General features: G+C 36.2%; 1 protein-coding gene across 1 annotated transcript in view; it reads left to right on the top strand.

Annotated features, from left to right (window-relative positions):
* Positions 1–26,176, top strand: part of LOC121322139 (partitioning defective 3 homolog B-like) — a 230,041-nt gene that overhangs the window by 114,568 nt on the left and 89,297 nt on the right. Inside the window, exons 11-16 of the mRNA XM_041261680.1 lie at positions 3,198–3,383; positions 8,201–8,371; positions 14,942–15,071; positions 17,642–17,795; positions 19,196–19,308; positions 22,913–22,957. Coding sequence (XP_041117614.1) covers positions 3,198–3,383; positions 8,201–8,371; positions 14,942–15,071; positions 17,642–17,795; positions 19,196–19,308; positions 22,913–22,957 — 799 coding nt within the window. The remainder of the gene's footprint in view (positions 1–3,197; positions 3,384–8,200; positions 8,372–14,941; positions 15,072–17,641; positions 17,796–19,195; positions 19,309–22,912; positions 22,958–26,176) is intronic.

Genomic DNA, 26,176 nt, shown 5'->3' with positions numbered 1-26,176 from the left:
ATCACACCAGTTGTCTGTGGGAGCATAGTGTGCAGCTGCAAGGAGTGCTGTAATGTGCCAACTTATTGTTGCTCAGGTCAGCTCCCTAGTACCTCAGTTTTGAACACTTTTGGGTCTATTCAATTGATCTAAAAACGATGGTTGAACTAAATGCCATCCTTGTGAAAACATCTCCTAACAGTGTGTGTGAATCTCTTTTGTGTATTTCTGTCTTTTAAAACTAAAATGCCAGCAACATTTCTAATATGTACAGAATAGTAGTATTCTGTCAAGCACTAACTTAACTTAATACAGTCATTATGAAAAGTAGCATGGAAGAATACAGTTTGCATAATAGACAGCATAAACAGGTATATCTCTGTATGGCAACATGGCCCTTGGGTGCTATTTATCAACTTAAAAATAAAAATACATTGAATCAAACACATGTTGTTTATGATGAAGCTCTTTTCAGAACACTCATGTGAAACTTTTTTTTTTTTTTTTTTTTAATTATCTCTGGACTATGAAACCCTCTGTGTAGGATTATTTGGCTTCATCTTACCTCCCACGTCAAGTGAACATAATTTAGAACTGCATTAGATAAACATGGATATATCTAAAGTGACTTTTAAAATGCATTTTTATGAGGTGTGGATTCTTGTAAATTGCATATAGATGGTATCAGGATTTTCACAAGGAGTGATTCTTGCTCAAGGACAGAAATGTGTTTATTAAATTTAAATGGCATGTATTATATATTTATTTTTCAGTTTCAATCATTATTGATTTATTCAATTTGTGCGCTGTGGTGAGATTTTGACATCTTTTGATAGCTTACGCTGTGGCATACTTACATACACATCACAGACTGTATTTTAAGAATGCTTCACGAAAAAATAAAAACTTGAGGCCTTTTGGATCTTGGACATGCATTCTTTAAAATACCAATCTTTTAAAACCCTAATGTTAATTTATTCTTTATACAGGGGTTCACTTAGCTTTTATGATTAGGTTCTAAAGTGAGTACTAGCAGAAATGGTTTGATATGCAATCATCATCCAAGTTGCTGTCTAGATACACCTCCTCCTCTGACAGTTCAAACAATTTGGATGTCAAAGATCAGGGGTGAAAAGTATCACACGAATTACATTAAATTAGGACATGTTTCTATTATTATTATTATTATTATTATTATTATTATTATTATTATTATTATTATTATTATTAATTAGCAACCATAGATGATGATAGTTTCTCATTGGGTCTGGACTATTCACATGACTCACCCACGCTTATCAGGAGAAAAGGTTTGTGTTGTGTGAGAAGTTGAATGGGGAGCTTGATTAGGGAGTTATGTAATAATTTAGCACCAGTACAGTAGGCTCTCTCTCATATTAAGTTTTAATATGATTTACACCCCTGTCAAGGATGTTGGGTTCAGAATCAAAGGTTTCAGTGGTCCGCTTACACATATGAATATGCATCAGGAAGGCGTGAGGCTGATATGTGAAAACCCGTGCTCACAAGCAGCACTGCTTAATGGCGGTGTCAGAAACAACAACAACAGTTTATGAATGTTTAAGTAGGAATACGGATTGCTGGTTATTACATTTTTAACAAATCATCATGTGTTCTGTTCATTTCAATAGCCTAGCACCAAATTCCAGCCCTGAGGATTCAAAAGCAAAAAGCAAAGCACTTCAGGGGGCTCCCAAGTGGCGCATCAGGTAAAGGCACTCTGCATGGAGTGCAGGATGTGCCCTATAGCCTGGAGGTCACCAGTTCAAGTCCAGGCTATTCCACTGCTGATCATGGAAGGGAGTTCCCATGGGGCAGCACACAATTGGCTGAGCGCTGACCAGGGGCAGGCCTGTAGAGTGAAAAGAAGCAGACAGCTGATGGCACACGTTTCAGAAGACACTTGTGTCCTTCTTCGACCCTCGCGAGTCAGCGCGTGGGTAGGAGCAGTGAACAAGGATGAAATAATAATAATTGGGCTTACCAAATTGGGGAGAAAATAAGAAAAATAATTGATGATTACAAATTAGAAAAAAAAAGAAAAGCACTTCAGTTGTTCACTTTATTAGTGTTGTTAAACACGTTAGCTTTATGACACAACAGCTTAAGCGAGATCCCTGCTATGGTTGTTTCAGTTGTCCATTAAAAGAAAATGATTGATGTTGTGAACTGGAGTGATTCCACCTATTGCTTTCTCTTTCATTTTTTTTAAATGTAAATCCTTTAAGCAGCCAATCTAGCGATAGCAAGGATGGACTTTTTGGTGAATAGGAAACCTCCTGCCTTGTGTGAAATATGGGGACTGGTATTTAAGTGATGTCAGCGATAATCAGCTTAGTTACCCGGAGATCATTGACAGATCCCAGAGACCTTGAGACTCACTAGAAAAGGTTAGGCAGGTATGGATCACAGCTGGATAATATCACAGCCTATATGAAAAATGCTTTCCTGTTGTACTAACAGTATGTATGTGCGTCAAAAAACAATATGGAAGTCCGCTTTTTTATTTTTATTGGTGCACATGTGTACCTGAGTACCAGTTATGTGAACCCCTGTCTATATATAAAGACACTATGGGTTTATTTTTCATAGATACTTACTCCAAATTGTCGATTTATTTATTTATTTATTTATTTATTTATTTTCAGAAAGGAAAAACACACCTAAACCAGAAATATACAAACTACACATTACATGTAGAGGTTTGTAGGTAGCCTTAAGTTGTTTCTTGTGGTAATGAAAATTGGAGTAAATAGCTTTCAGAATCTAGCCTGGTACATACTTAATCCTGTTACATATATGTAAAAAGAGCTATATCTTTTCCATAGGTAGTAGAGATCTCTCAGCTATATCTGTTCCATAGGTAGTAGAGATGCAAGTATCAATATGAATTGTGCTGTAGAGAACAGTATATATTATAATATATATATATATATATATATATATATATATATATATATATATATATATATATATATGGCTGCAACTGTTCTAAATTCGTTTATGTTCATGATGCTTCCCTGCTTTACATACAGCTATTGCTTTACATGGTTGCTTTCATTTTTACTATTATTGTATTGATTTAGTGCTCACTTTTTATAAAGCATGTTAGGTGAAACATAATAATTTGTAATATCAGGTGAAATAGTGTTATAATGTGTTAAAACGGCATGTCTTTCTCTTTGTGTTTTTAACAGAAGGGGGAGCAGGACTGTGTCATCCCCTTCCAGGAGGGTAAGGAGCAGATGATGTTCGAGGTCCCTCTGAATGACTCTGGCTCAGCTGGGCTGGGAGTGAGCCTGAAAGGGAACAAATCCCGAGAGACCGGAGCTGACCTTGGCATTTTCATCAAATCCATCATCCACGGCGGGGCTGCCTTTAAGGTATGGATCGTCTTGGGATGGTGTCAGCCTGCCGTATGACTCTAACAGTGAACGTGATCCTTTTGTGTTTGACATGATCAGGTAACAAATCACAGTTTAAGCAACCCAACTATGACCATATGCCTAATTTACACAGGGAAGAGGGGGCAGCATGCTTCAATCAAGTTTTCATTGACTGAAGATTGTTTTAGAATAAACCTTTTGCCCCAGCTATAGCAACTATCCCTTCCACTTTTGAAGCTAGTTATGCCAATTTACTCCTCTTGCTCCACAACCCAGAGCACTCTTCTGTTGGTTATGCCACCTCAAATGTAAACTTAACATAATGACATGTACATTACAGTAAGTAGCAGCAGTAGATATCATCCATAGCTTCAAACACTGGGATACGTCTAAATAAAGCCCAACTCTAAATGTATCTCTGCGAGTAATGCCAGTAATTAAACAGATCTACTGTAGTTGATTGATATGTGTTTATCTTTGCACCTGCGTTTCAGTATTTAAACCAGATTATGATGTAGCTGTGGTACAGAATATACTTTTCTTTAGCTGGGAAAGAAGCTGTGCTTTTATAGACACGCTTAGCCCAGACTTGGAAAGAACGTCCCTTTGGCATTAATTTGAAGACAGTCTTTTCTTGCTGTCTGTGAGGCAGAGTAATCAGACTCTCTCTAAAAAAGTACATTTGTATTTTAATACACTTAATGCTCCAATCTGTAATCTCTTTCTTTTTCTCCGCAATTCCCTGTTGTGTGTTAAGAGGTTCTAAACTGTTCATAAATTTAACATTCTGACATATTGGCTGCTGAGTCCGCCTCTCTCTGTAATTAATAATGTACAGCAGCCTAGTTACAGTTAATGTTGCAATACATGGGATGTGAGTCATATTTCACATTTCATGTAAACCCTTCATGTTTGTAATTTGTATTTAGCGTGTTTCGTGGCTGCTAATCCAGGCAGTCTCTGGCTTTGATTATTTTATTTAATAAAAGCATTCCTGTTTCACTCAGTTAAACTACATGTACGGGCGTACAGTACTGTCCAAAGTAATTTACTTACGATATTTAAGATGCATCATTTACAAAAGAAAATAATGATGTGCTGAATGTAACAGTTTGCTCATTTGGAAGTTTGTCTGTAGGAAAGATTGTAGACACATAGTTGATGTGTGGTAATTGCTATATTGCTTTATATGTGGGGGAAAAACAGGCACAAATTTGTATACCAAAACATCCCCCACATATTTTCAAATGATCCTGTAATCTTGTGAGCATTTCCCTATGATCTGACTGAGCACCTTTATGTGACCTGTCTAAAAATAAAATCCCCTGCCGCAGCTGTAAATTCAGAATTACAGATATCAATATCGGGAAAACATTGATTACCGTGGCGCATTTCAACTGTATATGGAAAATAAAAAATACAAATAATTAAGATCTAGAAGACATGTTGAAATGTAAATGTGACACACAAACTGGCGGGTGAACAGAGAGGTGCACCCATATAACCCCACAATCGGATACACCCAAGAATGTATGTCAAATGATGTTAATAACAAGTCTCATCACATTTTAATAAGTGTAGTGACTGACAGACAGACACCAGAATATCACCAGAACCACCAGGATCTTGAACTCTCAATAACCTATAGTAGGTCATGTTAATACCAAGTTTCATATCATATATATATATATATATATATATATATATATATATATATTTGTGTGTGTGTGTGTGTGTGACATACATTGTATGAAAGTATAACTATCTCCACAATATCCCTTTCACCTGGGAACAAATTTGGAAACTAATATATTCTCACAGGCACTCCCAACAAATGTATTCTCATGAACTTGGAAATTTCTCCATGGCTGTATAATCTGTAGCTCTTATTTCTAGCCCTTAACTTTTTCACACCCTTGGGTTGCCTAATCAGTACAAGAAGTTTTGAAATGCCAGTGAGAAAATGACCCTACCACCCTAACAGCAATATTTCATCAACATTTATTCATAAGGCATTCTTTCTCGTCTTCTTTCTCCGCATTCCTTTAAATTTCAAAGGTCACAGGCACTTCTGAAATAGGCAGAAGTGTGATATATTATTTATTGCCTGCTGAGTTTTTCAGGAGCCAGAAAGTGTGGTTACCGTCTCTGAGAATGTGGCTTGATGGAGTTCACTCATTGTGCCTAAAAAAAATATTTATTATATTATATATTAAATTATATATATATATATATATATATATATATATATATATATATATATATATTATTATATGTAACAACAAAAAAACCTGTTTGAGAATAAGTTTAAGATAGGGTGGAAAGTACTTTTTATGACTGTGCATACCATAAAACTTGCCTCCAGTTTTTATTTACAATTTTTTCCTGCAGACCTGGCGCATATTGGAGACCCATTATGTAACACAATTTTTGTTCCTGGGTAGTAAGTGTTATTTCCTAATTGCTTATGCCTCAAAAGTATAGAAAATGGCTATTATTCCCCACAAACTTTGCTTTTGTGACCAGGACAGTGATATTTCAAAATATCACTATTTCCAATGGGAAAATGGGAAAATGTGTGTCTTTTCGTTCACATAAAGTCAGAAAAAAACAACATATTTACAGTATAATTGTAAATCTCGAAAAACTACTCGCTTCTAAATCTTTTGTAGTCATCTTTGTGTTACTTTAGTATAAATACATGTTAATTTGGATTCATATGTTGTTTTTTTTCTGATTTTATGTGAACGAAAAGACACACATTTGCCCATTTTCCCATTGGAAATAGTGATATTTTGAAATATCACTGTCCTGGTCACAAAAGCAAAGTTTGTGGGGAATAATAGCCATGTTCTATACTTTTGAGGCATAAGCAATTAGGAAATAAAACTTACTACCCAGGAACAATTGTTTTTTTTTTTTTTTTTTTTTTTTTTTTTTTTTACACAGTGTTATTTGAGAACAGTGTTTATATTAGATCACTAGCTTCGCATGCTTCATGCGGTCATTGAGAAGCCACTGACACACAATCTTGCAGCAACATCATAACTCAATTTAAACATTCCAGCAACTTTGTTAAAAGGTTGTGTGTCAGTGGGAACTAAGTAACAGTGTGATTTTATAACAATTATTTTACACTCTCAAGTATAAAGCGAAAGGATACGGTATGCAAAACTTTGGAAAATGAACAAGCATAAGTACGAATTTGTGTTATAAACGGAATTAGATCTACCACTGTAGATAATAATAATAATAATAATAATAATAAATAATAATAATAATAATAATAATAATAATAATAATAATATTATGGGTGGCTTTGACGGCAATGACAGAGACCTGCCGTTTATTTACAATATTTGCCAGCTGACTCGCCGCGTACTGGAGACAGGCAATTATTTGAGACCTGGCAATTATTTGCAGTTTTGCAGTATGCATCCTTCTCCAGTGAAAACAAAGTCAGTTTTTAATTAAAGTAATGAGGCAGGCTCTGCACTAATTCTCTGGATGTCTGAAGGTCAGTCCAGGCCAGGCTAGGTTTTGCCTGGGAATTGAAAGGCCAGGTTAAAGGGCAGAGTGAAGGGGATGACAGCATGAAGAGGCTTTAAAATCCACATAAGCTTCCAAAGATATTCAGGGGTTAGTTTACTGCCATTATGTCATCGTCTCTGGATTAGGTTCCAATGCTTTGTTGACAGAAGTGTATTTCAGCTCCACAGGTGTAGCTTCTGGCTCAGTTTGGGTGAAAACCGGGTTTGCATTTGTAAAAAAAAAAAGAAAAAAAAAAGAAAAGGAGATTCCGTGCAGACTTGCAGTTTTAAAAGTTGCAAAGTTAAATTGCGATGCCACTTTAACCTTTAAACCACATACAGGTGTTGCACAAAAGCTGTAATGCCTGCTATGAAAATGGGAAAAGGTAACCATACAAGATACTACTGATAGGAGGTGATGAAAGAGGTTTTTAATTGTTCTATATGGGATACATGCATCAATTATTATCACCTGTTCTTTCAGCAAGGTTTGGAGTGGGAAATCTGCAGTCAAGTCTGCTCTCTAGAATAGCCCATAAGGTCATCATGTCTAGATATGGAAGAGGCAGCTTTTATGTCTGTCAGCATGGATGCTCTTTGCATAGTACATTTTGTAAGGAACAGCACATGTATACAAAGTATGTGCATCCCATTGAATATGTTCACTCTGTTATCTTGCCATACTGTATGTTTGTTTATTTTATCAATATCAATTAACACACTATAAACAGCAATAGTAGATACAAATGTTAAAAATAAAGACTATATGGCAGCAGGCAAAGATTCATACTGTATATGGAAACCCCAGCAATCTAAAGTTTAACATTTATGTAAGGAAATTGTGTTGGAGGTCTCATATTAGAACATAACAATACCTATTGTAAGTATCTTCATACAGGACCTGTGAATATTACATTTATGTTGTAAGGACTTTAAGTTCAATTAAACAGGAACACAGTACATTCTTTTTGCCTCTCCAATGGTTTATGGAAGCAGTTCTCCTCCGTGGATGAGAGATGAGAGAAAACGATCTAAGGGTTTTTTATAGCATAATTAGTATTCATCCTAATAAACTTCCAGTGCTCTTTTACACTCCATTTAACATTCAGGCAACATAATTCTCTGATAAGCAATCAAGTCCCTTGGAGCCTAGGAACTGTAACCCTTTCCATTAACAACTCAAGCTGCATTTGTTTAATACATGGGTGACTAAGAAAAAAAGGAAAATAATGAGCCACTGCTGTAGGCGTGTCCCCTGAGATGAGGACCTGTTCTGTGTTGCAGGATGGGCGCCTGAGGGTGAATGACCAGCTCATAGCAGTAAACGGGGAGTCTCTGCAGGGGAAATCCAACCACGAGGCCATGGAGACTCTGCGCCGCTCCATGTCGATGGAGGGGAACATTCGGGGGATGATTCAGCTGGTTGTGACCAGGAGGCTGGAAAAACAAAATGAGGTAATCATGCAATCCGGGACCTACGATTCAGGACTTGAACGTTTAGTTCTGATGAAACCAATCCAATATGATTATTCAATTTGTCTTTTGTTTCTCAACATTTAAATCATTTTACTTCCAGCTAATTTTGTTCAGTTTTAATTTTAATATTATACATATCTAGTAAGCTTATACCAATCAAAGCCCAACCATTTTTTTAAACAATACAGTAGGTGTTCAACATCTAATTATAAGAACAATTAAATGAAGCAACTTTTAATGTACTTTTTAAATGGATTATAATCTCATTACACCTTTTGGGCCTAAAAGGGTAGTAACTAAAGATAGTAATATTTGTTAGCATACCAACATTATTTCCAAATTGCAGCAAACATGTTAAAGTTGAAAAATAACAATTGCGGCACAGTTGTCTGTTAAACCATTAAAAAAAGATATAGGGCAAATGTGATATTAAGATAAAAGGAAGTGTCTGGGAAAATTGCAGCAAATCAATAAGGGACATATAAAGAGGTAAAGGAATTAATTTGTAAAGGCTTGGCTATGACTGCTTGAAGGGAGTAAAGTAATTGATCATAGTTAAGCGAACAGTCCGAACCTGTCTCAGTCAGTGTTGAACATTAAGAATAAAAATGATGTAATGTTTTTAGTATTGCTACAATTATCCCTGCATAGTTTTACAGATTAACTGCTAGTCTCCATAAATTAACATCTTCTGATGTACAAAGTGATGCCAAAATTAACTAATGAAAACAACTTTGTGTAGACAGCAGTCTTGAGTGGTGGAGGAGAGCTCCCATAGAGCTTGGGGTCAGAGGAGATTTGTTGCATTTCAGACAGATACTCATCAGGCTCATACTGCTGATGGTGCTAGTCCTCCCTCAAGCTGAACTGACAAGCACCCACAAGCTGGCTCTCCGTTCTTCACAGCCCAGATGTAACCCATCTGTGTGGCAAGGTGGGGAAAGCTTTCCAGACCACTCAGTGAAGTCGGTCAGACCCCCATTTGGGGATCCGACGCCTCTACCTATTCCAAGTCTTCGTTGATTCTAACCCACAGTATAATTTCTGTCAGACAACAGAGTACATTTTTCACATAGATACATGTCTATTGTAAACAGTTGAGACTAACAATCTATGAAGAATGTGTAACAAAGGTTTGATTTAACTGAATTCTTTTAAAACAAAGATGCATTTTTATAGGATGTTGCCTGAGCTCAATGATAATTCCATAATAGAGGTGGGGAGTGACTGTGACCTCCCCCACCCCCCCCACCCGTTCTCATTCCCGTCACAGTACTCCCCTGTACAGGTCAATGTGCTGCAACAATCTATTACAAGATTATTGGCAGAGTCAGTAATGTGGGCTACAATGACGAATCTGTTTCTACAAACTGAATACTTTAATTAGCCTGACTACTGATCAGTTGCTAGCGTATCGATTCATTCACTTTATCATAGAGAGAAAGCTGAATTTTAAAGCGAGTGTCTGCTGCTCTACTCTGCAGATTTGTAGCAATCCCAGGGGGGCAGCTTTAATTTAGTAATAGTTTGCCTTAATGGAATAAAAGCCTCAGCAAAACATGCTGTAATTTTGTTCAGTGGGGTTTGATTGAAGGGACTTTGTGAGATGATGCTTTTATATTGTTTCTGCGGTGACATCATTTTGATAGGAAGAGTGTGTTCTTCTTTGATACTTTATGCATAATTTGCATGTGTAGCATTTAAATGAGTTGAAGCTGCCAGGATTTACTGCATCAGCTGCAGCTTCTCTCACAAGCACAGTAGCTTCTTGCCAAAATTTTTATAAAATTAATTACAAATTGAACCTAAAAATTGGGCACCAGTCCGAATTAGGTCACATTAGATGGTTGATCATTGACGTTGATTTATTTTTATAGCCTCTGTAAACGACAAATAATTATCTGGGGTAAATCTGGGGCCATGTTTTAAAGTAGTAATTCTGCAATGATCCAGACAGATTGGCTAACAGTGTTGTCTGATATTGCTAATGATCTGAAATAAGTTTCTTATATAAACATAATAGTATAGGCTGTAGTAACTGATTTTCTACATAACATTCAATTTAAATGTAATTTTGTTAAAAAAATAAATAAATAAAATCAAACCAAGAAGGAAAAAAGGCCGCTAAACAATAGTAAAAAGAAACTGAAATAATCTCTAGCCTTAAAAGCCTTGGCACAGATGTTAAAGCTTTTAGCAAATGAGTGCCCCACTTGTACCAGTTCCTTTCTCCCTGCTGGGGTCTGGAGGAAAATGTTAATACGGTATCTCAAGGTCTAGTCACATTTTTTTCACCATAGCTTTTAAGCAACCATCTATGTACCTTGGCAGAATCAGATTATAGCAGCTTGGAAGATAATGAAATCAAGCTTGAGAAACGCCTGGTCTCCCCAGCTGCAGGGTCTCAGTCCCTGTTGAGGGATCTCCAGAACAATTGGCATAATGGGAATAGGAGACAGTTGTATAGTATCTATCTAGCTATCAATCAATCTGTCGATCTGTCTATCTCTAGCTATCTGTCTATCTATCTACCTCTAGCTATCTATCTTACCAACAGGATGATTACTGGCCATTGTTTCCTGATAAAAAAATAAATAAAATGTGGTAAGGCACCTATCAGTCGCTCAGTAATTCAATAGCATCACCAGGAAAGGCAATTATTTGGTATTGATAATGTATTCATTAATCACTAATTTAGCATTATAACACAGAGTCAACCACCCCATCCACCTGTTGTGCAATATTGTCTCCTGTCTCATTGCTGGCAAGCAACTGGAGGAATGATGTGGGGGAAGATCAAACAGAATTTCATGTAGTGGTCAAAAGAAGGTCTATTAATAGTTTGCTTCTTTAATAACAAGAGATACTAATAGCATTATTAGGGATTGACTTGGCTACAATATATAAAACAGTTTAACTAGCTGTCCTGCCCTTTGCTCTTTTTCTTTTGTACCCTCACATTCTGACTTATACCCATATCTCTAAAATTGAAAGCTTTGCTTCTACCTTGGAGTAATGGAGGCAGATAATATTTAAATGGAAGAATTGGCCCAAGAAAGCTTATTGATCCTCTTTTAATCTCATTTACATTCAGTCACTGTCTGAATTTGGTAACTTTGCTTTTTTTAATTTTTCTTCCACTTCATTCCTATTCACAGCCACTGAACTGACCACCCTCTCTCAAGTATACGCTAGCACACACACTTGTATTCCCACTAACATTCTCACACACAGGGTTGGCCACTTTATTATTAAAGTCAAAGAAGCTGGACCATGTCATGTGATCAACTTATATGTAAATGTAACTACAGTATGTAAGATCTAAGGTAACTGTGCAAAGGACGCCTGACCAGCTGGTATCCGAAATCAAGAGCCACTTTGTCACGTGTATTTGGGGAATTGCAGATGTCCTACAGTGGACTACCACTGCTGACAAGTCTATGGTCAGAAGGACCTAGGGACTAATAAGGAAGATAGTTGCAGTACACTGTGACACCGAGAGACGACAGTCAGTGCACACAATAACCCAAACACTGAAGGCAGGAAGTGAGCAAGCTGTTGAACAATGTGATTACAGAGTCACAGAGATACACAGGATGGATTTCCACCAGGTACTGAGTGGGAAGCTGTTTTATTACCTCCTTCCTCTCAAGGTGATGCATCCTGAATATATTTCCATAATCATTATTATAAAATGAGTATTTTAAATACTCTATTCTGATTGGTCAAAACAGGTCACATGACGGTGTTGATATTACAGCATATCACCATGGGTTTGAACTTTTTTTTCAAAAATGGGCAAATCACTGTCAGTTATCCATACACCAACAAAAATGGCAGACATATTGAAATTTATCACAATAAACCAACAAGATTTATGTAAATGTTGAACTTTTGAGAAACCGAAGTGTATGTGAGATATTGAATGAATCTGAATCGGACACCAGTGACTAATTGGCGAAGTAGTGAGAAAAAGCAAAGTATTCAAATAAATTCAAAACTTGCCATTCTGATCGCTCTGTTCCTTCTCCCTGAACTACAGCGTTTCCTTATCCCATTTTGAAAATAAATAGTTTAATAAATATCTCTTAAACGTTCAGCTTTTCACAAAAGATTTGGGTCCCTCTTAATAGAAACTTTGGGGTTTAAAGATGTTTTGTTGCCGTTGCTCCCGCTGTCTGTTCATCGGTCTGCCTGCCGGCTGCCACTGGACCCACCCCCTGCGCAGCTGTGTGATCTGATGCTGAACATTTAGAAATTCATCTTGACCGTTCCTGCCATACCTTAAATGTGTCCAGGTACGATGGTATCATGTCTTCTGCTGTGCCCTGCATTGTTTAAAATTGTTTCTTAACACTGGACCAGTAATTCTCCACGTTACCAAGCTATAAAGTACAAAGTCAGTTTGATAAGTGACCGGGTATTCCATGCAAATAACGTATTTCTCGCCACTGTGAAGCTGTAGCACAAATCTGGTACGGATACCTCCTGTTACTACCCTGCATAACAAAGGATGTTTAAAAAAAAAAAAAAAAAAAAAAAGCACTCTCAACTGATACTATTGCAGGTCTTGTGAGGAAGAGTCTGCGTGATTTAAAGGCAGTCGTATTTGTGCTGCGTGATTTAAAGGCAGACTCATTTGTGCTGAGTCATGAATAAAATGGGCAGTAATATTTTACTTTAAAATGTAATGAATAAACCAAGAATTACAAGAAGTGTAACAAATCAAAACTGCACTCTCAATGGCAATGTTCAGTTCAACATTTTTTTTTTTCTTTTTTTTTAATTAATGCATTTTTTTATGTTTTAAGGGACTATTTTTTCTAAGGTCAGGCAGAGGTGGAAGGATATTTAATAAAAATTACTTTTTTGTTCATTAAAACATGTTCTTGCGGTTTTTTTTTTTTTTTGTTTGTTTTTGTTTTGGAATGTTAGTTTATCCATTTTGTAAGTGCATTAAGGCACTTCAGGGTGTGGGATATACTCCAATATCCACACGCCCCGAGCAATTAACGCTTCGCCTTGTGACTTATAACGCACCCGGGCCTGTGGATATTAGCGTATATCACACACCTTGTTGTACCTTATTGCTTACATAAAGACATTGTTTTCTACATGTATTTTGTGTGTATAAATCAGAGTTATAGAAACTAGGTGATATTTTTTTTTTCAGTCATACATCGCCATGCAATGATTCAAATGTATTATTCAAGGCTTTTATGTAAAAAAAAAAAAAAAAAAAGGTCAGTCTCCTTAAAAATAAAAAATAAATAAATAAATAAATAAAAATAAAAACATTTTGGTGCTTCATATGTCAGCTTGATTTTTGTTTACGCATACAGCACACATTCATTTAAAAACAGGTTGCAATGGTAGGGAACAAGTAATAAAGGTTATTGTTGTACAGTCATGCTCGCACAAACCTATATATACATGACATTGACATTTAGGTAATTAACACAGCGCCTGCATGTTCAAATTTGACTTTCAAATCTGAACTTTGCATGAAGGTTTTCATAAGCATTCATGCCTTCAAACTTTGAAGATGGGGGGGGGGGGGGGGGGGGGGGGGGGGGGGGTTGTGGCTACAAAGCAGTACATTGAATATAATATATTCAAAAATGGAATGTTTGAGTGCTATTGTTTTGCATGTTTAGTGGGACGTAGTTTTCTTTTTAAAATGAAAGATGGATGAACTTCCACAGGTGACGTCCTGTGTACCTCACGCCAAGATTATATATTATTCATAACACGGCTAGTGCACTAAGCACTAACTAAACGAGCCGGCAAGTTTGTAATGAGTCTGCAAGATGTTTAATTTATTCTGGAAAAAAAAATATGGCCATTTCTTAAATGTTTTATTCCCTTAGTGAAGTTTGGGTTGGAAGACTGCAGTATTGCTCTTGTGAAACATCTGTCGTTTGTGAGGTTTTGAATATGGGAGCACATGCCTTCCAACTGAGCCATCTATTGCAATTGAGGTCTTGTCTTTCCACAACTGACTTATTTTGTTCTCTGACCTCCTATCATGTCTTTCTTAAAGAGAGTGGGTGCTCAGGAGTTACTTTTCATGGTGTTAGCTAGAAGTGTAATTTTTTTAAGAATGTGTCAAAGATTGTTTCTTGTTAAAATCCGCCCCTCTTGCCATATATGTATTTATGTTAGGTGTGATAAAGAATTGTATTATATGGTATCTTGAAAAAGGGTTAAATATAACCCATTAAATCAGAAATCAGTAGAGGTGTGTGATTGTTATACTTCGATATACTTTTGTTACCTTTGGATTCCATACATCAAGAAATATGAGTATAACCTGTGACGTTTACTTCCTTGTGTTTTAAGATTATACTTGTGTGTGTGAAAAAGAAATTGGCTATGGTATCTAAATGTAGCCAAATCACTTGTACTGGAAATTGACTTCCTTTTAAAGGATAGGGTTGTTTATCAGGACTTTTCTTTGTATTTATTATTATTATTATTATTATTATTTATTTATTTATTTATTTTTTTAATTTTGTCATTCACAAAAACGTTTTCTTTCTATTACAGGAGCATTATAATTCTGGAACACTTCAGAGTCCAGCTTTTGATAGCCATCAAGGTTGGCAGTCAACTAATAAGCCCAACGACCCTCTCCAACCAACTATGGTGACTAACAGTATATATGAAAGGATAGTTGGTAAGTAAGGCTTTGTGATTTAAGTGATGATCTTATATATTTTTTCCATGATATATTGTATATCTCTCCTTTTGAGTCTCATTTATATTCATGGCTTACAAAAATCTCTTGTTACAGTAATACAAAAGTCAGCAATACCTAAATGATACATGGTAATCTCAACACAGCTATTGAATTTACTTTGAAATGACTCCTTTAGAAGATGTATAGGCAGCGCCACAGCATTCCAATTTGTGGCTGTAGGACGGCTGAATATCAACCCAGTTCAATGTCATGATATATCTACTTATTGTTATTAACAGACAAACAAAGCCTCCAAAACAACATTCTGCAAAATAAGCAGGTTTTTACGAGTTCTTCCTCCACCAGCAAATTTATATTCACGCTGCCCTGCGTGATCTGATTTAGATGCATGTAGACCTTAAACAGTCAACATGATGAAATAAAATCCACAGCTGACACATCCACAAAACTGACATAATAAATTACTAAATAAAATGCATACTCCAAGAAAACATATTTAAAAAAAAAAAAAAAACAGCACAGTAGAGAATTCCTTGATACAGTAATCTGTTTTATCAGGGTCTTAATGCCATAAGGCAATTTGCAATATTTTTTGTGGAAAGAAACAATTTGACTTAATGCTACCAAACTAGTAAAAGGAAGATGGAGGTGTTTCTTACTAGTTTTGCAACAATAACAGCTTGATAATGTTACAGATTGTATTTTAGAAAAAAGATCTTGATAAATCCACCCAAGTTACTGTATTTAAATTGTTGTCAGAGACAAGATGCCTTTACTAAAATTATTATTAATTAACTTGAGCAGTCCAATTCAAAATAAAGAGGGACTAGATTTGTAAAAATACATTAAACATCATGATATTCGCGGTTCGATATGTATCATGATAAGTGTAGTGATCCAGATAAGATGTGTAATAAGATGAAAAGGTAATGTATTATTGATTCAAATTTCAAGGAGGGATTGTTAAACATGTATTCAATCCAACAATATATCTCATGGCAATCTATCAAGAGCCAGGTGCATGTGGGGGCATATCATTTTGAAAAACCTTTAGTATGAAAATGTGTACTGTAAAGTGTTACTTTATGCTTTATTAGGAACATTCCTAAGTACACAAATGTTGGTTTGAAGAACAATATAAATCACCACTTAAACGCTCTTTTTAATTTATTTTTTACTAGCTAATGAATGAAATTCATATTGCTTGAAGAAAATGTTATGAAATGAACATATATATTGGAGTAGACATTCCATGTATCCACCACCTCTGAGGGTTGTGTCTGAGTTTACCACTGTAAAAGATCAAACAGTGTTTTGGTGTTTAAAGTAACCTCTGGCTGCATGAACAGGACATTGCAGAAGCGCTGGAACATTCAAGAAGATTTCACAAATTTGAAAACTGTTCCAGAACACATATTTAAGCATGTTGGGTAACGCACTTTGCTAAAAACAGGCGATTACATGATATTAGTGATTTTCTAATGTATTATTATCCAGATTAAAGCCACAGCAGAGCTATAATCTCAGAAGCCAATATGTAATGTCATACATTTATTTTTTTATTTTTTTAAAGAGTGATGCTGCAGACTGAGAAAAGTATGAAACTCAAGGGGTGTATTATCAGTCCTTTATGTTTTAACACCAATAATTCCTTCAGAGAAGTTTGAGGTTTGATTTATCAGTGTCAGTCTTGGATGTGGAAGCACCTGCCACTCAAGTGCTTTCTGTCAGCTCACCATCAAAGCCTCTCAGATCTGCTGTCTTTGCAAACCAGTGTTGTGCAAAGGCCAGCACAAAAAAATATGTGCTACGTATTACAAGTGTTTCTTGTCAGTCCTCTTATTTTGCAATTTATCTTGAATTTGCAATTGTTGACAGCAACTTAATAAGACACGTGTCAAAAGAACGAGGTGCTATTTTTGGAGGGACAAAATGAGTCACTTTACGCATTATATAGCTAGGAGTCCAAAGGAGTTAACACTAATACATCTGCAATAAAACAAATCAAAGATTAGTCACTGTTTTAATGATATGTTTAGTAATAAAAATACTGTTGCATTTAAGACCAGCTCTGTTCATGATGCTAGCTTCTTAGATTAAAAACACATTACTGATCCAGTCTCACCCTTAACTGCATGCTGTTCCCTTATAGTGCTGCTTTTTATCTAAAGACATCCTAACCGTGACATAAATGCTCTTACGTCAAGGTTTTGAAATTGATAGAAGCATTAAAAGAGACCTCGCCTCCATCAAGTAAACATATTGCCTGTTCTAAAGGCATCAAACAAAAATAAGATGATCATCAAGGCGATAGTCATATATCCTTCAGGCTTGAGAAAAAAAAAAGGGATGATAAAAATTGTATCTCGAGCGAGCAGCTGGAGACCTTGGTTTTATATCCTTGACCTACTGAGTTAGACATTCAAAAAGTTTTAAAGCATTCTGATTTCAGAAACTCGTAGCAGCACATCGGTTGCCTTGAACTCCTGTGTGGAGTGTTACACAGTAGACCAAGGAGTGACAGTGTTTCTTCTTATAACTTTCAGTGAATAAGTCAATGATGAATGGGAGAAATGAAGACGAGCAGGAGGAAGAATATGGTGAGGAGGATGATGACCTGCTACCCCCACCGCTTCCACCCCACCCTAACGATGAGCTGCTCATGCGAACAACTCCTCTAAGACCAGAACGCCACAGGAGGTAACACGGAACCCTGCTACTTCAGCTTAATGCACTGATTCACATTCTCTCTGATATAAAATATCACAGTTAACTTAACTAAGTATTCTTCTTCTTGATTAGACTCAATTGTGACGACTTTTCAAGTGGTTTTGTGATGTAAACCAGTGTCCACAGGGTTAAGCTGAGACTACCAAACTGATTTCAGTGAACCCAGGCAAATTAATTACCATCCTGCTCCACCCACTTATCTTTTAACTGTCAAAACTAGGCGTAAAACATTTGTCTTCCAAAAACAAATCTTGACCAGTACTGTATTCCCAGAAAAAAAAAAGTCCTATTTATAGCCGACAGTCCATGTGTAATATATGAAGTGTTCAATTCAAGGATCCAGCAAGTCTTTTCTAATTGGGTTGAGTTTTGTACATGTTTTCTGTTAATTGTACTTTGTTGGTTAAATTAGCGAGTCAAGCCAAATCACATTTCCCTTCTAATTTGTTTACGTCAATGAGTAGGCCTGCAGTCCAGGGCTAGCATGTCTGTACCATTAAGATATTAAGATGTTATTAAGTTCAAAATTGCATTAATAACTACATGAAAAACATCTATCGTTAAGCATTATCTGCTGACAAGGACTCAAATGTGCAGTTTTGAAAAGTGCATTTAAAAAATGACAACTGCTACTACACGAGGTTTAAAAAAAGCTTTGTTTGCAAACCTCTGTTGTAGTCATTTTACCAGGAGAGTGAAATTGTCCACACCCCTTCAATATCTTATTTCCTGTCAATACTAACCAGCTGCTTCCCCTAATGGCCGACTTGCTTGACATCCTAAAACACTGTGATGGTGAAATGACCCAAAAGAAAGTAAAAGAGAAACAGACTGCCTGAAATTAAACTTTCTTTGACCTAGTATAGAACCAGATATCAATTTAAAAAATGAAAACGATTCAGATCCATATAGCAAATTGTAGTGTAATAACAGTTAAGTTACTTTTAGTACAAGCAGGCTGTTCTGTGGGATAGTATAAAAGTTTTCACTGGTCTGTATCTCATACATAGAAACTTTTGAGCAATCCTGTTTTTCCATGGAAGCACAAACAAATATGAATACTACGTAGATGAGCGACAGTACTATTTAAGTCAAGTGTCAGAATAGTTTGGTTGTCTGGAAGATTGGGTCAAACACATCAGAAAACCCGAGTTTGGCCTAGTCTAAGAAGAATGACATTAAAAAGATACTTGAGGAAAATAAATTGCAGTTGAGACAATTATTTTAATCTGAATCAACAGAAACCAGAAAGTTGATTGAAGACGTGAGGCAGTGGGGAGAAACACCACATATCATCTTTCATTTCTTTCTTTAGTTGATGTTTGGTTTTGTACCGATGCCTGCTTATTTCCTGCTATATTTTTCCATAGCCTGGAGCCGGGTGTGACGGCGCATTTGAAAAAACCTCATCCAGGCCTGGATCCCTCACAACAGCAGCAGCCTGAATCCAGCAAACTGAAGACTTCCAAAAGCATGGATCTTGGTAAGTCCATTTCACTGAAGGCACAATACAATACATTCCACGATATGCAAGTCACGGTGCATAGTCTGCCATTATACAAAAGACAGCCCTGATGGGATCCCTTGCATTATGTAGAAGATATATTTTGTTTTAATGACTAGTGGTTATTTTTTAAAGATAAATCTTAACTGAGATCCTGGTGGAACATTCATTAGAGATATAACATTATAACAACTAATCTCTTTGCAGGAACATCCATCTATTAATTGACAGAACTATTTTAGTCAATATTTTTAAAAAAAATTCCACAAGAGAAATTGTGATTCGCCTAATTCCGTTTTCTTCTAACTTCACATTACATGAATATGGAATTCAACTTTTAATACGATTGACAAGGAGTTAAAAATCTTGTGTCTTCTGAAAAAAATAATTCTTGATATGGTGGAAAGCATTTCAGATTTCTCTAGACCTCATTTTACCCAGTACTGTAGTCTCATGTTTTATTTTCAGCACAGACGTTAAACCCAGTTCCACCCTTCCCAGTATCTGATATTTTCTTCCCTGTCATTTCCAGATAAAATTAAAAAGCAACTACTTTGATAGATAGAACAAGAAATCTATTTTTTGTATTAAATGGCAATGGACGGACTTAAGTGCACATTATAAATACAGATCAATGTAGCACTTAGGCATAATATAATACATTTAGACTGTACACTGAAATAAACTAAATCAAATAGTTTCCTTAATTTGTGTTTGAACAGAACCAAAGTAGAAAAACAACAATTTTGAAATACATGATGGCATTTTAACAACCAATTTGAAAGATTTTTTTATTTATTTATTTATTTTTCATTTATTTTGTTAACCAAACACTAAGATTGTTTTTTAAGGGACCAAGTGAATTGTTGGTTTCTCTGCCAAAAAACCTTCCTAAAATATTTTGCATGGAAGAGCAGTCTGGTAAAAATGCTATTCAAGTAAATTGGAGTAGCCCTAATGTAAATATTTTATGCTATTGAGAATATTTCAGCCAATACTCATATAATCGAACAACCCCAGAAGAAAACAATGAACAACCCTTTTCTCCCAACTAATGGAAGCTGAAATCAGTAAATTCAGATTTACTTACAAGACCAACAGTGTGCCTCGGAGCACGAGAAGTTTCTTTCAAGTGAAGTGCTAGTAGTTTAACACCTTTTTTTATATAGAACCGATGGCTCCATTGGTGTAAAAATTGAATGCGCACGATAAAAACTGAATACTGCAGCACATTTCCAGAAATTAGCCTAGGATGACCCTATTAACTTTTTTTTTTCATTAGACAGGGAGTGAAGAATATTTCATTTTATTAAAACACTGGATGCGGCAGATCTTCAATTACAGTTCATTAGGTTTCCATATTGGGTTGCTTCACCGTGATAGACTAGCCGCACAACTGATAAAGCACTGATTGTGATTCATTACAGGGAAAGAATATTCTTCTTTTTTAAATCTTCTGCAAATGTTAAACTTAGTATATACACTGCCCATATAACTTATGATGACCCTTCTCAGCTTTGTTGGCATATTCAGGTTATTTTAGAATGTGTGGTAAGGTTTCAGTTATAAATGCTTATCTGTGTTAAGATGCATTGTTTTGCAAACCAATGTTACAGTCATATTGATTAAAATAAAATCAAAATCTGATATCAAATCCTATCCCTGATTGTTATTCACTTCTGCACATAACCCCACTTTAAGCATGATTATTCCTCTAACCATGCAAGTTTTTTTTAAAACTGCACTTCTGCTATTTCTGTGGCATGATTTTTCTCATGTTCCTGACTCAAAAACTACAAAGTTACTCGGAAATAACAAAACACTATAAAAAACTCTATCACTGGGTTTAATTGTTAAACCTTGTCCATATATTCAAACCAGACACCACTATCAAGTGGATCCAAGAACCTCAGCTATGCAACTGCATAATGTTGAGTACATGCATTCCAAACAGCTGCCCTGCTGTCCTTGCACCTGTGCCAAGCTAGGAAGCACACAAAAAGTGTTTGTGCTTTAGGCAAAACCAAACACATGTCCCGGCCCCTTTCAAAGTGAAATGCAAGGGGGAGGTGGAAGAAGGACAGGTAATGGGCTCTGCCCTAATGTATTCTGTTGCAATTAGGGTAGAACTACAACTTGAGTATCTTACAAACAACAGAGTAGGTTATTGATTAGTGTCTGCTGAAGCAGCTTCTTCTATCACTCTTGCGTTGTAATGAATCCACCTCTGCCCCTTATAAAAGGAAAAACTAATCTATTTGGAAAAAAAGACAGTCCTGTAAATCTCAGTTAAGGGGAATTAGTTAAATTAAGTCAAGACCTGCATAGCTTGTGGGAGTAAATTAAAAATGACAAGCACTTGACTATTCTAACCATGTGCTACCATTACATTAAATTGGGCACCAGCAGGAACGAACCAGCTTAGAAGCTGACTTAATGTCTTATGGATGCATATTAATCAGTCTTGGCATCATATAGAGTGCTATGGCTCCTATTATTTTTTTTTATTGGTTTAATTAACAGCAGGTTTCCTCAGAAAAGACCTCATGTGTGGCCATGTATTTTGTAGTCTACAATGAGGATTAAACAAGCTGCAGTTCTCAGTGGTGTTAAGCAGGTCCCGTTATGTCTTCAGATTGTGTCTAAATGCACGATAGCATAATCAAGCAATCTATAAAATGTCTTGCATCATATCAGCAATTACTGTCAGCTTAACACAGGAAAGCAGATTAGGTTTGGTTTCTGTGAAATCTGGGTGTAACAGGCACAATAAATATAGACCCTTTAACAGGTTACCCCCGAGGTAGCATCAGTACCCTTTACTTTAAACCCTATCATTTGCCATTGCTTTCGGTCTCAATTTCTGTCAAAGTATGAGACCTAAAATTTTACTGCAGGGAGTGGCTTGATATAGTGTATCATTTTACTTTTAATCATATGAATTAGTTTACTTTGCTTAGCTTTGCAGATTAGATTGAAAGTGGTTGAGTTCTAGGAATATCATAATGATCCAAATGTGACCGTATGTGAAAACATAATTGATGAAGAACTTGATCAAATAATTCATTATTTTTCAAATTGTACTGGGAGAATAGATCTAAATAATTGTGGTGTTACTGGCAGCTACCTCTCCACCTGTTAAATACTGTTTTATTCATATTATTTTGTCAAGGTGTCCACTTCATTGTGTATATTATAATGCCAGATACAGCAATGTGCATTAAAATGAGGTCAATACAGAAGTGCATTTTTTAAATGGTCAAAATAGGCAGTATAGCTGATGTTTGAAACTAGTGGATTTGCATAGTAAAGTCGTGTGTCTGGAGGATTTTTTTTTGATGTTCATCACAGTATGAAACTATACCATAGCACTTGAAATAGAAGCCTTACATGCTGTAAAATTATTCCCTAAGAGTATTATAACTTCTTGAAAGATGCTAGGAGAGGTTTTGCAGTTGATTTGTATTGATCACAGTTACACTTTTTACCATATGTCTGCAATTATACGTCGTTAAAAGGTAACATGAGTTGAAAGTTCTCTGATCTGTGCACGGTGTCTTTTGCTTTTTTTTTTTTTTTGCAGTGGCAGATGAAAGCAATGTTGGATCCCTGGCTGGACAGAAGTCGGGTAAGGAATGCATTTCTTCTCTTGCAACTCTTTCAGAAAAAACATTCAAGAAACAGCTGGATCTAGTTACTAGGCAGCGTGGTGATTGAAGAGTGTTCTAATTAATGCAAGTCTCCAAATCTCTCCCCGTGATAAATTAGGACTTAATGCTTGCATGCAGAATGTAGTCATTTTGTAGAACTCTCAGAAATCTGCTTGCTGAGATTTAACTGGGGGGTGGGGGTAGGGGAGAGAGTATATTGATACTGTAGCCCATGAATTTATCTGTGTCCGTCTGAGTCATTTCCGAATTAATGCGTTAGTGTTGACAGATAAAAGTTCTTCATTTGTGATACGCAGCCCCTACAGCTGGGGTGGAGATGACGAAGTTGGGGAAACCAGAAAAGGTGATGCTTTGAGATAGGAGGTTATCAATTTGGGGGTTACCCTTTGCTAAATATTCAGCCTATAGACAAACAGATCCTGGACATATCCAAACCACCTCATCACTGAAAGCAGGCCACCTCCTTCAGCAAGGTTTTGCATGCCTTGGCATGTTGGTCAGGGTCTGATCTAAAAAACAGGCCTCACAGTGTATTGTATTGAAGGTTGGGGCTGCCTTGCCTGAAGTCAGGTTCATCCCATTGGGTCTTAATTAGCTGAGTTGTTTAGGCAGGCCAAGGTCACATGGCAGTGACAACATGTCTAGAGATGTCAGCAACCAGTTCAAACACCATAGTGGGGACCATCACACTGACGTTTCTTGGCCTCACTAATACCTAGATTTAGCTAATTCAGGCCTCCAGCAACAGAGACCCCAACTTACTACATTAGAATATGTACAACGCAAAAATGTAACCCACACTATATACTAATGTTAATGCAGCTGTTGATCTGCAGTGTGTGTCAATTATACAAGAACAAATATAAGGACAGTATTGTCACTTGAGCAACTAAAGAAACTTTGTCTCTTTTGTAGAGCTTTTCCAAAGAGAGTAAAAGGTATCCTTCTAGAAGTGTCTGTCATATTTCTTTTGGCCATCAAGGAAAAGAAAAAGTAGCTTCTGCTGTTTCTGTGGCATGAACTTTGACACCACCCTTCCCTGTTATTTAGTCTCATCGCATTCACTATGCACTCTCTTGTTAACCCTTCTGCTCTTGTGGGTTATCTGCACTGTACAGCTGCCACAGTACTTGAAGAAGAAGATAAGCTGCAATGTGGTTTTTTTTTTGTTAGTTTTTTTTGTTTCTGTAGCTCAGTTTATGTGGTGGTTAACTGTTGTGTACCAACTGTGAAGCCCTTGAGGCAATTACACTTGTTTTTACCATGCAGTCTTTGTTTCAAAGTGATTTGTATGTATTTCCACCCACCCAACCTGAGCAGCATAGAGATACAAAGACCTTTATTCAGTTCAATCGTATGTCATTGTGTACTGCCTGAACCATTTTTAGATTTATCTTTCCTCTGCTTCAAAGTGCTTTGTGGTTTCAAATGAGATTTCTTGAAAAAACTTTTGCCTGCGGCACCAGTTAGATCTGGACAAAGTTTGCCACAGTGATATGTTACCGGAAAGAAGTTAATCTAGGAGTTCAGTGGAAGGAGCACAGAGATGAGTAACTGAATGATTTCTCTGTAACTGTGCTAAGTGCCTGCATCTGAGCCATTCCACTTCAAACCTCTTTGTAGGGAAGCTAACCAAAATCTATGTCCTTGACTTTCGAATACAGTAGTTTATAGTCTAGATTAGAGTAATATAAAGTTGGTGGTCTGTATAAAGATCATTTCAGTATTTCTTCCTGGGAACTGTTATCAAAGTTGCATTCCTAAAAACACTGTTGAAGTTTTAAATGAAAACATGATTAATGATTTTTTTTTTTAAATCTGTATTTTTCTTTTGACATTATTATTTTCTCGTAAGTTTTATAAAGCCAATAATAATATGTTTAATAAAACAGTACATTTTGCCCTTTCCTGATGTGCTGCCTAATGTTTATTGACAATCTGCCGAATGCACTGCTGACATGGAGATTTCAGTGACACAGTGCTTATTAAAGCTGCAGAAGACTTCTTTATGAGCTTTGACATGTTTAATTAGCAGGATGGGCTAAAAATCCTTGCCTTTTTATTTTAATCTTACTAAAACCTCTCTGGCTATTGGGTTATAGACATAAAGCCATCATAAAGGCATGCGCAAGAAACGGTGGTGACATCTCTGCATTGCTGGTCTTCTGTCTAACAGACTCTTGCTAGCATCCTGTCATGTGCTTTGCTAGAATGTGCACTTTCTGTATGCTATAAATCGGGTTAAACTGAGCTTCTTAAACTTTGAATGAATCAGTACATCTTTACCCTTTACTGACTTCACATTTGGTGCTTCTGGTTGAAGATGTATAGCTAGGAACATATTGTTTAACTTTGTGTGCAGTTTTACTGGTTTTAGATGATGCTGGAAGTGTACATATTTTGTATTATTATTATTATTATTATTATTATTATTATTATTATTATTATTATTTGGAGATTTAAAAAAAAAAAAAACATTTTAATAAGAAAGTGGTTGAGGATTACATGGTATTACTTGAGTCGGTACTTAAAGTGACTTAAAATATACTTTGCAGAAGGATTGCCTTGACTTTTGCCTTGAAATACCAAAAAAGGTATTTTAAGCATTGCTCCTTGACTGCATATCCCAGACAAAACATTCCCATTAAACATGCTTTTTGTGCCACTGAGAATTGGGAAGGAAAGGACTGGTTTAAACACTGCCAGCATGTGTAAGCTTACGTCACTGTGCAAATTTATTAAAATTTAGGAAAACTTGCAACTACACTGCTGGATTCTGTGCAGTTGTAAACCCTGTCTAAAATCGACCTTCATTAATGTGGAGTAGATGGAACTGCTTCAAAGTTTATAGCTGACATGTGTTGTTGGCAGGAACTCCAAAAGTACTTAATCCAGTATATAATCTTTAGTTGTCTTACACTGCATGTTCTTAGTTCAATTCCACATGTTTTCAAGCTTCCCCCACCCCTACCCCTACATGGAGGAAAAGCAAAAAAAAAAAAAAAAAAGTATTTCTTTGTTAGGTCATGGAAATGTTTTACTTCCAACTTTTTGTAGTGTATTTATTTTCATAGATTATACCAGGCAAAGACAGCCTTGTATTTCATTGTCACTGAGTTTGTCTCTAGGGTAAAGTCCTGTTCACACTTGGATTTTTATACCGGTACAGTTGCGAT

The sequence above is a fragment of the Polyodon spathula genome, chromosome 10 (genome assembly GCF_017654505.1).
Source record: "Polyodon spathula isolate WHYD16114869_AA chromosome 10, ASM1765450v1, whole genome shotgun sequence".
Lineage (NCBI taxonomy): Eukaryota > Metazoa > Chordata > Actinopteri > Acipenseriformes > Polyodontidae > Polyodon > Polyodon spathula.
The sequence above is the reverse complement of the archived record's forward strand: the minus strand, read 5'-3'. Positions and strand labels throughout refer to the sequence as shown.